The 14,113-nt window shown below is 40.0% G+C and overlaps 1 protein-coding gene across 6 annotated transcripts in view; it reads left to right on the top strand.

Moving 5' to 3' along the window:
• Nucleotides 1-14,113, top strand: part of BCAS3 (BCAS3 microtubule associated cell migration factor) — a 1,340,542-nt gene that overhangs the window by 654,959 nt on the left and 671,470 nt on the right. For 4 of the 6 annotated variants that reach the window (XR_008888692.1, XM_056556703.1, XM_056556707.1 and 1 more), the window contains exon 17: nt 443-487. The exons of the other annotated variants lie outside the window; for them this stretch is intronic. Coding sequence is in view for 3 of the 4 variants with exons in the window: in XM_056556703.1 (XP_056412678.1) it covers nt 443-487 (45 nt within the window). In the remaining variant the exon portion in view is untranslated. The remainder of the gene's footprint in view (nt 1-442; nt 488-14,113) is intronic. 6 annotated transcript variants of the gene reach the window in all.

The raw sequence follows: 14,113 nt of genomic DNA, 5'->3' as shown, positions 1-14,113 counted from the left end.
CACACTAAGATAATAATGTGTCCTGTTAAATTGTCCTGTTATGGGAACATAGACTAAATAGATAAGATTTGCATCTGCATCACTGGACTAATACGGCTACTCAAATTTACTACATTATGGAAGAACTTGCTTACCAAAGCCAACAATGATGAATGTCCCCCATACACAATCAATTAAAAAATTCTGGTTTAGGATCTGAATTTAAGATTAATTTAAGAGTAAAACTTAATAATATACCTTGGAATTCCCCTTTAAGTTTGGATGATGATTTGCTTCTTATTAAGGCTTGAATGTAAGGGAAGACATCATATGTAGTTTATTTTCAGATGTGTCATATTTCAGCTGTTTTGTCAGCTTCCACATAAATAACATGCTTTAAGTAATGTGTGTTGATATTGTTTCTTTATCTAATTTGTTTGCCTTTTCCCCCTCCTATGTCCAGTCCTTACCTGTTTGGAGCAGGATGTTTTTCCATTAAAGCTCCTTGGTAAGTTCTGATTTCCTCCCCAGCATGCTTTTGTATAATTCATGTTCTGTTATCTGGCTGAGGTCATTTTTTTTTTTTTGTATTCTGCTTGGAAAAAAGTGGTTTGATGGAGGCACCTTATTGTTTTTTGTATAGTGAATTAAGTAAGACATGCATCCCTATTTATAGGTTTCATTGCGTGGCAGTTTATGGACTTTTTTATTCTACAATTTAAGTTAAGATGAAAATCATATTAAAATCATATTAAAGCACTGATATGGTATTTAGGGAAACTCTGGCACAACCTAACTAATGTGTTGTGGAAGAAAGATTATGGACAAAATAAAGAAGTATGAGGCTAAAGGGGCAAGGTCCCAAGATTTTGGAGTGTGTCTTTGGAAATTTTTGCCCATTCATTCATAAGAGCATTTGGGAGATCGGATAATGATTTTGGATGGGGGATGGCTTGCTAACTCAATTCTAGTTCATCCCAAAGGTGTTTATTGGAGTTTAACCTCTTAAAAGGGTACTCTGGTGCTTAGACATCTTATCCCCTATCCAAAGGATAGGGGATAAGATGCCTGATCGCGGGAGTCCCGCCGCTGGGGACCCCCGTAATCTTGCACGCGGCATCCTGTTTGTAATCAGTCCCTGGAGCGTGTTCGCTCCGGGACTGATTACCGGCGACTACAGGGTGGGCGGCATGTGACATCACGCCCCAGCCCCCATGTGATGTCACGCTCCGCCCCTGTATGCAAGCCTACGGGAGGGGGCGTGATAGCTGTCACGCCCCCTCCCGTAGGCTTGCATTGAGGGGCAGAGCGTGACATCACACTGGGGCATGACGTCACATCGGAGCACCGGAGTACCCCTTTAAGGACTCAGGGCGTTCCTGTACGCCCTGAGCCCGGTCCCGGTGTTTAGTACGGGGTCACACCGGGTCGGTCCCGGCTGCTATTCATAGCCAGGACCCTGGGCTAACAGCGCGCGGCACCGATTGTTGTGACACACGCTATTAACCCTTCAGACGCGGCGGTCAAAGTTGACCGCCGCGTCTGAAAGTAAACGCTTCCCGGCAGCTCAGTGGGGCTGATCGGGACATCGCGATAAAATCGGAGGTCTCCTTACCTGTCTCCGCGGCATCCGATCAGGGTTTGATTGCTCCAAGCCTGAGCTACAGGCTTGAGCAATCGAGCTCCTATCTCACTGATCCGTGCAAAGCTATGGCTTTGCAGGGATCAGCATAAGAGATCAGTGTGTGCAGTGTTATAGGTCCCTATGGGAGCTATAGCACTGCATAAAAAAAAGTGGGAAAAATAAAATTAACAAAGGTCATTTAACCCCTTCCCTAATAAAAGTTTGAATCACCCCCCTTTTCCCTTAAAAAATACTGTGTAAATAAAATTAAAAATAAACATATGTGGTATCGCCGCGTACAGAAATGTCCGAACTATAAAAATGTATCATTAATTAAATCGCACGGTCAATGGCGTATGCGCAAAAAAATTCCAAAGTCCAAAATAACGTATTTTTGGTCACTTTTTATATCATGAAAAAATGAATAAAAGGCGATCAAAAAGTCCGATCAATACAAAAATGGTACCGATAAAAACTTCAGAACATGGCGCAAAAAAATTAGTCCTCATACTGGCCTGTATGTGGAAAAATAAAAAAAAGTTATAGGGGTTAGAAGATGTGAATTTTTTACGTATAAATTTTCCTGCATGTAGTTATGATTTTTTTTACGAAATACGACAATATCCAATCTTTATAAGTAGGGTATCATTTTAACCATATGGACTTACAGAATAAAGATTAGGTGTTATTTTTACCGAAAAATGCAAGTAGAAAGCCTCAAAAATGAGTAGAAAGCCTCAAAAAGTTACAAAATTTAATTTTTTCTTAAATTTTGTCGCACAATGAATTTTTTTTCCGTTTTGCCGTGGATTTTTGGGTGAAATGACTAATGTCACTGCAAATAAGAATTGGTGACGCAAAAAATAAGCCATAATATGGAATTTTATGTGTAAAATTTAAAGCATTATGATTTTTAGAAGATGATGAGGAAAAAATGAAAATGCAAAAACGGAAAAATGCTGAGTCCTTAAGGGGTTAATTCAGGGCTCTGTGGGAGCCTGTCAAGTTCTGACAAACTCGCCCAATCATGCCTTTATGACCTTGCTTTGCGCACTAGGGCTCAGCCATGCTAGAACAGAAAGAGCCTTCCCCAAAGTTGGAAGCATACAGTTGTCCAAATTGTCCTTGTTTTCTGAAGCATTAAGATTTACCTTCAATGGAACTTAGGGGCCTAGGCCAGCCGCGAAGAACACCTTCATAGCATTATTTCTACTTCACCAAACTTTACAGTTGACACAGCGCAGTCAGACAGGCAACATTTAACTAACATTTGCTAAACCCAGACTAATCTATCAGAGTGCCAGATAGATATTATTTAGAGCAGATAGATATTACTCAGTAGAGCATTGGCAACTTTTATGCACTATGCACCATATCTCTTCGCAACCCCACCCCAGCCTACTGTGACTGAGAGTCGTGGTTTCAAAACACTTTAACTTGTCAATAATACCACTCATAGTTAATCGTGGAAGATCTAAGCAGAAAGAAGTTTCTCAAACTGACTTGTTGCAATAGTGGCAGCATATTACAATATTCAATTAACTTTTTCATAAGTTTTTGTAAAGGCAGGTTGACAGGTTGACTTGATAGGTGCATGCTTTTATACACCTGTGAGAGTAGGACTGAATGAAGCACCTTAATTCAATGGATATGTGTGTGTGTATATGTATATATATATATATATATATATATATATATATATATATATATACATATATAGCAACAGAATATATATATATAATCAGATATATGTGGCAAATACAGAAAATTGATATTCACAGAACGTTTTTATTTTACTGAGTGGTCCTGCCCTGGGTTCGGTAGAAAGAACAACTTTACCAGCTATGAAGTTTCAGTGCACACATTTATTTTGCTGAATTATAGCTTTCTTTCTTGGATTTTGAGTGACCATTGGGACAATGCCAAAGACAGGCAGTTGTCAGCCAGCACTGATTTGTGGTCTGAGACAAGATTAAAAGGCACAGATTAAAGAGGAATGTGTGCAGTACACTGGAGTTTTAAATCACTGGTTGCCTTCCCAAGACTGCTTTGTGGTTGGTTTGATTCTCTTGGTGGCTTGTGAGGGAAAAAGGAGGTCTTAGAGTGCCTACACATTCATTATAGCGGAAGGAAAATAGTGTGTTTTCTGCATTTGCCTTGTATGACATATTGTTTTCATTACGGTTTTAATAAGAACTGTAATTATGACAACATAGTGAATGGAAATGTGACAGATTATTGCATGTTGTGCATGAGATTTCACAGTATGTTTGCTGAAGAAGCTGTCTCATGTCCCACCAGGGGATGTGTGGGGACTGGAACTGGACCATTGTTCAGTGGTTAGCCTCCAATGTTAAGCACATCTGAACAATGTAGACTAAAGTTTAGAGAGTGGATTACTATTTTTCCAGCCTTTTGTAACTGCTTTCTGCAAAGAATAAACAATCTGGTGAATTGTAATTGTCCCATTATGAGAAGCCTTTTGACTGATTCATTTATATTGTGCCATCACCTTGACATTGTAATATGTTGTCCAAAAAAAGGTTTAAAAGTGCAATACTAATACAGATATGAAGGTCAGTGTAAAACCGTTTTTAACACCACAATGACATTATTAGAGAGTTAATTGGGAAACGCCTACTAATAAAAGTTTAATAAATTGGACAGGATCAAAAAGTTAATATTTCACAAGCTGCATTAAAGAGACTGTCCAGTGGTATTAAAAACCGTTACCATATTGTAGTCCCCACATATAAAGGCCGCTTAAATCTTCTGTCAAGTATTGGTACACTTCCCGTGTGAAGGGGCAAAATTCTGCAGAAAGAGAGGGCACAAAATTAGTGCTAAGCAAAACATAATAAAGTACATGTACAACTAAACTTGTAGCATGACTGGGGATCAGCCATGTCTTTATTAACAACACTTTATTAACAAGTGCTTAAGCTTATATTGTGCAACATTAAAATCAAAATACATAAATACCTCCCACCTGAATGTTAGCCTGAAGTACATGGGCTTGTGGGCCCCACTGAAACACTGACTCAAACCCCCAGGTATGAGATGGTGATCTCACTATCCAGGGCTGGTGTTAGGATTTTTGCCACCCTAGGCGAAAGCTAATTTTGCCGCCCCTTCATCCTGCCCATTGGCTCTGCCCTTTGACATGCCCTACCCTACTACTGGGTTGACACACTGTAGCAAACCTCCTCCTCATGGGGTGGATGTATTGAGGCGCACAATGTCAGAACCTGCCTCTCTGGTCTCGTAGGTGGCACTGCGCTCCTCCAGCAGGCTGGAGAATGCAGATTATTATGGTACTGGGGAGGAAAGGTGTTGGGACAGTGGTGCTGGCAGGACTGGTGCTTCGAATGAGCAGCCCCTCAATGTAGGCCACCCTTCCTACCAGTGCACATTTTCAGTAGCCCATGAGAAAGGGACCCCGATTACAAAAACATCCAGTCCTCAGATCACTGGAACTCTCCTAACCCTAAACTATCTAATTGTCCACTGAAACCACCGCACTCTGCAGTTCATGGCTCAGTGGCTAGATGCCCTAGGGCTGTCAAAACAATTTGAAATGTATTTATGCCAAGGACTAAAGAATTTTAGCAACTTTGCAGATAACCACCGCTTTTTATAATAGATAATATAGATCTAATAAGCAATAAACTGGTGGATGGTTTAGGATTCAAGACACTGAATAAATACAGTTTTTAAATTGCATCTGAAGGGTTTAAGAGTGTTGATGCTAAAAGTTTTGCAAAAACTAGAACTGAAGGTTTAAAGGCATGAAGGGGAAATAGATTGTTAGAGTCAAGTATAGAAAATAGCTCTTACCTAGAGTTAAGATTTCTTTTGTGTCAGTATTTGAAAATTCATTTTGTATGAAGTGTCAAGTGTTTGGTATATTGGGTGTAGGATTTTAAACTGTATTCTGTCATAATTGGCAGCTATTGAAGGGACTGGCAGAGAAGTAGTATTGGAGGAGCTAAAAAAATGTACTTGACAATAATGGTGAATTATACAAAGACATGAAGAATGTTTACAGCTTCAAAGGGCACTGTGAGATCCAAAAACTCTATATGTTGTTACTAATGAAAATGAAAGACATTTTGTAATATTGTTGTTTAAAATTTTTTGAATATGTATTAAAAAAAATGGCTCCTGAAAATCCCACCACTAGGGGTCACCATACCTACTGCGACTCTAACCAGTCCTGCAGTATCATCAAGCGTGTCCATGAGTGATGGGCAAGAGATGACTCATAGACAGGGCTGCATAAGCAGACACACCAATCACCACCACAAGGAGGGGCACGCCCTATTACTCTGAGAGGATTTATTTTTATAATAAATATATGTAGGGGCATAAAGTTTGATGTACATGGTCAGGATTAGGTACTGAATAACACATAATAATTTTTTTTCTTTTTTTGAGGAATTTGACAGGTATGCTTTAAATAGTTACATGTTTCCACAAATGTTGCAGAAATCATAAGTATAAGCAAATATGAGAAACTTAGTAATTTACCTTATTAAAAAAAGAGATAGGCCACTGAAAGTTCTAGTAACTTTTCTTTAATCTCACTTCAGTACTGGATTCACAGATTACACTGCTCATTACTGTTATGTTATATCCTCTGCTTATGAGTCTTCTGATTCTATGGGTATACGCTCAAGAAATAGGAACCAGAATATCCTCTTCTGTGTGTGTGTGCAGTGTATGAGGGACATCAAAACAGCTTGTCTCTACCTGCTATTTCAGGGACAGCTGAATCATTTAGTAAAAACTGCCATATACATTTTATCCTGAACTATATATACAGCTTATTAAAGTATGTTGAAAACTTTGTGATCTTACTTGAGGTGATGATATTTTAAAACAGTTCACACCACTACTTCTTGTTATCCTACAGCATATACACTGCCAGTGCTTCCCCTTTCCTATAAAATTCTATAGGCTATTCTCATTTTACACTTTCCTTATTTTTAACAGTACAAAGCTTGATACCTCCACTCATCCTCCAGCCCTCTCTTTTTAATGGCTGATCTGTTTTAAAGAGTAATAAAAAGATTAAATGATATGCTGACATCTCAAGAGTGGTCAGAAAATCATAGTTGTCAAAGATGGAATGAGGTTATGAGGAGGTTATAGCCTCACAATGCGGTTTTTCTCTTTGATGCTAACTACAAGCTGTTCTGTTTTTATTCCTTTAATAATAGCATCATTGAAAAATTTTGCACACTTACACTTGTTGCTTTGATGAGTGTAAGTACTAAATAACCCATGAAAAATGGGACTATAAAACTTATAGATGCGGTAGTAGGCTAAACATTGCTTATTCTTTCTTCTGTTGTACAGTATACTGTTCCAGTCTACAGTTTGCAATTAAAAGACAATATGGTGCCTTTATCATTGAGCATTTTTTGTGTATTCATGTGATTTTAATGTTTTGCTAGATTCTTATTGCATGTTGGTCGAGCTCTTCTATATCCCCAAAAAGCATTTTTTCCCTTGCATGAATTGTTTTCACCTAAGACTTACTATAGCATGGCTCTTCTCAGGTCTAAAGTCTCATCTTATTAATGCCATTGTTTTACATATATGATTGTAATTTTTATGCTGTTTTTTTGGTTAGTCATATTGAATATGTTTTGTGCAATGTGTAGGTGATTTCTGATTTGGAGAAAGTCATTGGTAATGTTTTCTGTTTATATAGGTTATAGTTAAATAATGATGATAATAATAATAACTTAGAATTTATAATAACATATCATTTATAGATTTCTTATTTTTTTTTGTTTTATTCAAAACAGATATGGTTAAATATTTACTACTGGTGATGCGGTCTTAATATTTTAAAGGGGTACTCCGGTGAAATTTTTTTTTTTTTTAAATCAACTGGTACCAGAAAGTTAAACAGATTTGTAAATGACTTCAATTTAAAAATCTTATTTCTTCCAGTACTTATCAGCTGCTATGTGCTCCTCAGGAAGTTTTGAATTTCTTTTCTGTCTGACCACAGTGCTCTCTGCTGACACCTCTTTAAGCTTTTTGTACAAGCTGACAGATGATTGGCTTACCATGTGGCCACACTGAGCAACAATGAATGTCAACATATCCCTCTCTGAGCACTTCTACCTGCATAAACAAGCTTTAGAGCTGATCCACACTGCTGAATTTGGAATTCTGCTTGCAGTGCGGTTCGCAGCGGAAATTCAAGATTCAGAACCTGCCAAAAAAATAACTATGTTTTATATATTTGGCGGAATTTCGCTTGATTACATTACCATGTATGGCGATGGTGCATATCGGTGCGGTCCTACCACTGGTGGCACCCAGAATCAGCTGCCAACATAATCACTGCTTGGAATATCAGCAGTGTAGATGAACATTAAAAGAACATTCTACTTGTTCATCTGTAGAGCAGCTTTGCATCAATACTACACATAGTTATTGCACTGCTTTACTATGTTGTTCATTGTTCACAGTCATACAGGATTTAGTCACTCTCTAAAATAGAAAATACAGCACGTTTTTTGTTCATAAATCACACAGTCAATCTGACTAGCTTGGCCTTATTTTGGTAATTTAATCTTAAAGAGTACCTATCATGAACTAAACTGTCCCTAATCCCCTCCACCCCCATCTCTCCCTGACTCTTCCCGACACACATCTTGCTTTTCTTTTTTGATCTGTATTGCTGCTCAGTCTTGGGTACGTGTGTGATGGAGGAAGGGGGCGTGGCCTGGCAGGTGTAAGGTCATCTGAAGCCTGCCTGGGCTCACTTCCACCCTTCTTCCTCTATGCTGCGATCCCTCTTGGGAGCGCCACATAGAGGCTCAGCACACAGCACAGCCGGCAGCTGCTGAGTCTCCTCCTCTCTGTTTAGCACTGCACGTACCATACAGAGAGGAGGAACCGACCGGCCATGTCAGGAATGCCATGCTGCGGGCACAGTGCTTGATCCCACTTGTCTGATTGACAGGCTGGGAGCTGTGCTGTGCTAGTCAGTGTCCTGGCTGCACTATGAGAGTTCGGACTCATGCCAGGCAAGCATTTTTTCAAAGTGAAAATAAACATAGAAAGATAAAAAATGTTTAATACATGAAATGACAAAGTTTTTAGGACTATAATCATAGACAACATATCTATTTGATGACAGGTACTCTTGAATTAGTTAATAATCCATTTTTGTAAGGCGCCACATATTAAAAATAATAGTGGTGACCCTTATTGAACTGATATTTAACTTTTACTAATGTATAAGAAGTTAATGACTAGTGTACAGATGTTTCAATAGTATCTTGAGTTCCTTAATCTGACAGCAATGTGGCACCATTGATCAAGATAACGCCAGTGATTGAAATGAGATGTTAAACTTAGGTCTGTGTATTGCATTATGATACTGTACTGTATTCCTAAAATTGGGATATCCTTATCCCAACAGGGTGGCTCAGTGGACCTAGGGTCCTCGGTTCAAATGCCACCAAAGACAACATCTGTTCTCCATTTACATAGGTTTCCTCAGGTTACTCCGCTTTCCTCCCACACTTCAAAAACATATTGATAGGTGAATTTATATTGTGAGCCCCGATAGGGACAGGGTCGAGTTTGACTGTACAGTGCGGCAAAATCTGTGTGCTCTATATAAATAAAGAATATTATTATTCCAACATGCCAGGGATCAAGATAAGGTTTATACAATGACACTTTTGACTAACATAACCTACATTGACAATTAAATATTGCATTTTTTTGTAATATATAGTTTGTAGAGTGCAAAAAAAAACCATCCTGCTTCTGTTTGAAAACTGCCAACAAACTGCTGTGTTATTCTGTTATATATTTATTTATATTAAAGAGGTATTACCATTTCAATAGGCTATGCCCAAATTGTTTGACGGGAGTCTGACCTTCAGCACTCCCAAAAATCTTGAAAGAGAAGTTCTCTGCACAGTCATGTGGGCAGAAGCGCTGTTGCACTGGAAAACAGTGAAGGGGCCGCAACACTTAATAAGCCCTCCTTCTTTCTCAGGATCGGAGCCTGCAAAAATAATCAATTACTTTAACTTTTAATAATTTTCTGTCATTATATGATCCTGAATTTTATGTTCATTTTTGTTTTCAGTGAATATGACCACTTGTGTTAGGCAGCAATGGCTCTGTATGTGCAAATAAAGTTCCAAATAAAGGCTACCTGTGATGGTGGAGATTGGTTGCTCCCTAAAGCTCCTATTAAGAATGAATTGCTGCATTGAGAACTTGCAAAGAAAAGTAAATGGATCTGTCTGATTGTGTACATGGGCACCATTTGCATACATGCCCACAAATAGGATGGGGGGGGGGCACGGAAATGGAAAAGCATGCTGCAGAGATGCAGAATTCTGTATACCACAGTATGTTCTTTTTACTGGTACCAGTATTTTGTTTTACTGATTCTAGATGTCTACATCAAATAGAGCCCTTTGATGAGAAAACCCCTTTAGGGTGCGTTCACACTGCGGAGTCTCCGCTCGCTGAGTTCCGCGAGCGGAGAATCCGCCTGGCGGCCGCCGAAGTTGCTTCGGAGCTAGGTCCGGGGGGCACTGAGCCGTCACCATTGACGGCTATGCAGTGCTCGCGGAATCCGCGCAAACAATGAACATGTTCTTTCTTTGCGCGGAACAATTTCAGCGGCGGAATTGTCCACCGCTGAAATTCTGCAGTGTTAACGGGTCTCGCGGAGACCCATTCACACTAATGTTAAGTTCACACCGCGGAATTCTGCTCGCAGAGTTTCGCTCATGCAATTCTGTGGGAATTCCGTAGTGTGAACGCACCCTTACAGTGAACATGCCACCTTCAAGTTGCTGTGCAATCTGTAGCATGTTAGAGATCATAATATGCTGCTGACTGCATGTTAATTGTGACAGGTTTCCCTTTATGTATTCATATCTTATTGATGCTATTAAGATGTTTATGTGTTCATCAGGTATTAAACAGCTGAGCGTTTCTGGGCATTCACAGAAGCTATAATTATAATAAAAGTAAAGCCAAAGCAAGGTTAGTTAACAATTAGAAGTACTTTTACAACTTGGGGCACCCCTTGTTAAAAAACATTTACCTCAGGACACCACTACCAAATAATTAATACAAAAAATCAACAATATCTTTATCGGTTAGCTATCTAGATTACAATGCTGTTATATCAAGCAACTTACAGGTTATGTCTTCTCTGATCATTTACTTTCCCTTTTCTTCTTCATCTGGCCTATACTGCTATCATGATTATTTCCAGTGGCAACTCATCTCTGCAGAACCTGCCAGACATCTTAGGTTCCCTTCTTTTTCAGCACCCGCCTTGCCTTTTCCCTACTTAGGATCTATTCATACGGGCAGAATTTCCGCAGCAATTCTGCTTCCGCTTCTTTGGGTGGTTTCTGGCTTGTGCAGAATTGGTGAGGAATTGGTGCAGAATTGGTGCAGAATTTCAGAACTGGGAATGGGAGTGCAGAACCCCATAGAAGTCTATTGTGCTTTCATTTGAGGAATTCTGCAAGTAGAATTCTGCAAGCGGAAATTCTGCTGTGTGAATAGACCCTTATTGAGTTTTAAATAGTAATATTTCTGCTGTTTGGTGTCAGAAACAATAAAGCGGGTCAGTAAGTGGGTTGGTGGGGAGGGATAGGACAGTTGGATGTGAATAGGTCTGTTCCCCTATTAGGATTAATCCAGCTGGTAGTTTTCTCCATTAGGTATGTGCCACCTCTATATAAGTGTTTCAGAATGTACTTTCCCTTAGTAAGCTGGCATCTCCAGTAGGGATTTTTCCCCAGTAAGCTGGTATCCCCTGTAGGTAGTTTCCCTAATATGTAGTTTCTCTAGTAGGTGGTCTACCCTATATAGGTAGTCTGCCACTTTTTAGTTAGTTTCCCCCCTTTGATAGTTTGCCCTTATGTATATAGGTTTTTCCCTATAGGTAGGACCCTGTAGGTAGCCCCCATAGGTAGTTTACCCCCCCCCCCCATATGTAGTCCCCACCCCTTTGGTAGGAGCTCTCTGAAGATAGCCTGCCCACTGCACATAGGAACTCCTGAAGGTAGTTTTCTCTCCTATATGTAGTTTCCCCATAGGAGTTAGGACCCCTCTGTAGGAGCAGGGATGTGGAAATCCTATTGCCCAACACCCGGGACATGTAGTTCTGGGCGCCGGGCAGGTGAATTTTTAATAGATTTAGCCCTGTGTCGGGTAAACAGAGCCGGATCGACTTCCCTCTTTATTTTTATAATGCCGGTGTGAGGTGCAGGAGCAGAGGCAGACTTGCATGGGACGCAAGTCTGCACCTCACACCGGTGCTCAGGGTGTATGGAGTGGGCCCCAGGTGATTTCAGTAGCTGGGGGCTGCCGCTAATAGTCTGGCATATGGCTTTTAACCCTTTAGATTGCCGCTGTCAAAGTTGAGTAAAAAATAGCTATTGAAAAAGGGATCACTCCCGAAAGGCATCTAGCTTATCCACCCCCAGCATTCAGATCACCATTGGAAGCCTAACACCATCCTACCATTTGCAACAGCTAGAATCCCTTGCTTTTGGGACCACTGTGCATACGTGCGCTCTCAAACACGAGGACGACGCCTTCAGCATTGCTAAACTGCACCTGCATCCACTCACCAGCCACACACCGCATCCTTGTTGCCATCAGAATTGGGAAATCCTCGGACTTATAACGCAGACATCCACACTGAGCCGGCCGCCAAGCTGAGCCAGTCTGCGATACGGAGCCCAGCAAAATAGGGGCTTCCATCCCAGGTTTCCTGCACACAGCAGAGCGGTGAGTGGTGCAGAAGCACCGGCATATACTTTATTTGATACTCTATTTGTTACTATTTTGCTAAAACTTCAGTGGACTGCAACTATACTTGAACTATACCCTAAAAGTATCTCTGTGGATTACAAAGCATTTCTATGGATTACAAAGCATTATAACTGTCCACAATCTCCTACACCATTGGTGACTGCCCCATTATTCTATTTTATTTTAATATTTTTTATTATTCTTTGCACAACGTAATATTATTTTTTTACTGTTTTTGTACAAATTTGTTGTTAATATATTTAGTAGATCCATAGCAAGGGCCCTGCTAGGACTAATATATATTTTACATTAATAAACTGATTTTTACCCATATCATCTACTGCTAGTCTATTTGCACATACACACCTACCTCACATCTCAATTCTAATATTTATCTAATGCAATTTATTTAATATATACCTAGAGGTCTGTATACCACTATATATTTTTTTTTTTATGTTTTTTCTAAATTTGAAAAAATCTTCTTGTCCTGGCAGGAAGAAACAACATTTATTTTTATTTTTTTTATAGTTGGTGACCGGTACTCTTTAATGTTTGCTGCAGAAGATTGTCTCACAGTGGGGAGGCAGATTGAGGAGATCTTCCAGAAGCAGTGGAGCAGGTTGGGGGTGTGAATGAAGCTTCTGTCAGTGGGCATCACTGTCACTGCAGGCAGAAACCGGGGCTGTGATATGTGCACATGCGGAGCGCTGTGACGTCCACAACCCCTCCCCCATGTACGCATGTCACAGTCCTGGTGGCTTGACTTAATGTTAACCAGGGGTGTGACCTGCGTAAAAATTACAGTAGCTGCGAGTATTTTTTCAACTATGATGTGCAGAGTGCTCAACAAGGCGGGCCACATGTAATGTTTCTCTTTGATGTACGACTAAGGGTGCTAACGCACCTGAAACGCGTTACTGTTATGGCTTTTATCCAATAAAGAATAACCTTCTTTGCACGACCATCTGCGCTGGACATTCCTACTTTCTCTATTGATGTGGTGCTTGCCTTGCACAGTCCGTGCGTGTGGCCCGCTGAGGGTGAGCTGAATACTCTGTTCATTGCTTTTACATAATGTTTCACTGACTAGTATAAATCTTGTTGTATGTAGCCTGCGGGCCGGACATTTCCTGACCCTACTTTAGCTTAACAGGTTGCATCTGTATGAAATAGAATATTTTATGATAACAACATGTACATTTAAGATTGTTGTTCAGTTGGAAAGCAGTTTAGACCATTCAAATACACCAGGGGCTCACTCCTCACTTCCGTCATATAGCACTTCATATAACCAAGAACTGCACACAAGCAAATTGCTTTGCTACAAATGTTTCATTCACTTATTTTCTTCTCATACAGTAGTCTGACATATTCGATAGACAAATATAGAATGATCAATACAATAATATATCGCCCAAAGTGCCCACAAGTTGTAGCAAAGTACTCCACCTCCACTCTGTTCAGAACAACTGACTTGCAGATATCACACATGAAGGGAAGCTTGATGTCTTGTAATGCTGCTGAGGGAAAACCCTTGTCTAATGATCTCAAAATCTGCTAATGCTGTGGGTTGATTGTATGTGCTATCATCATCAGTTATCAGGAAACACTTTAAAATCAGCAGGCCGTACTTACATTATTGACACCTGGCATGTTATCAAAATGCCAATT

The sequence above is a fragment of the Hyla sarda genome, chromosome 2, assembly GCF_029499605.1.
Source record: "Hyla sarda isolate aHylSar1 chromosome 2, aHylSar1.hap1, whole genome shotgun sequence".
NCBI lineage: Eukaryota > Metazoa > Chordata > Amphibia > Anura > Hylidae > Hyla > Hyla sarda.
This window is presented reverse-complemented; position numbering and strand designations above follow the sequence as displayed.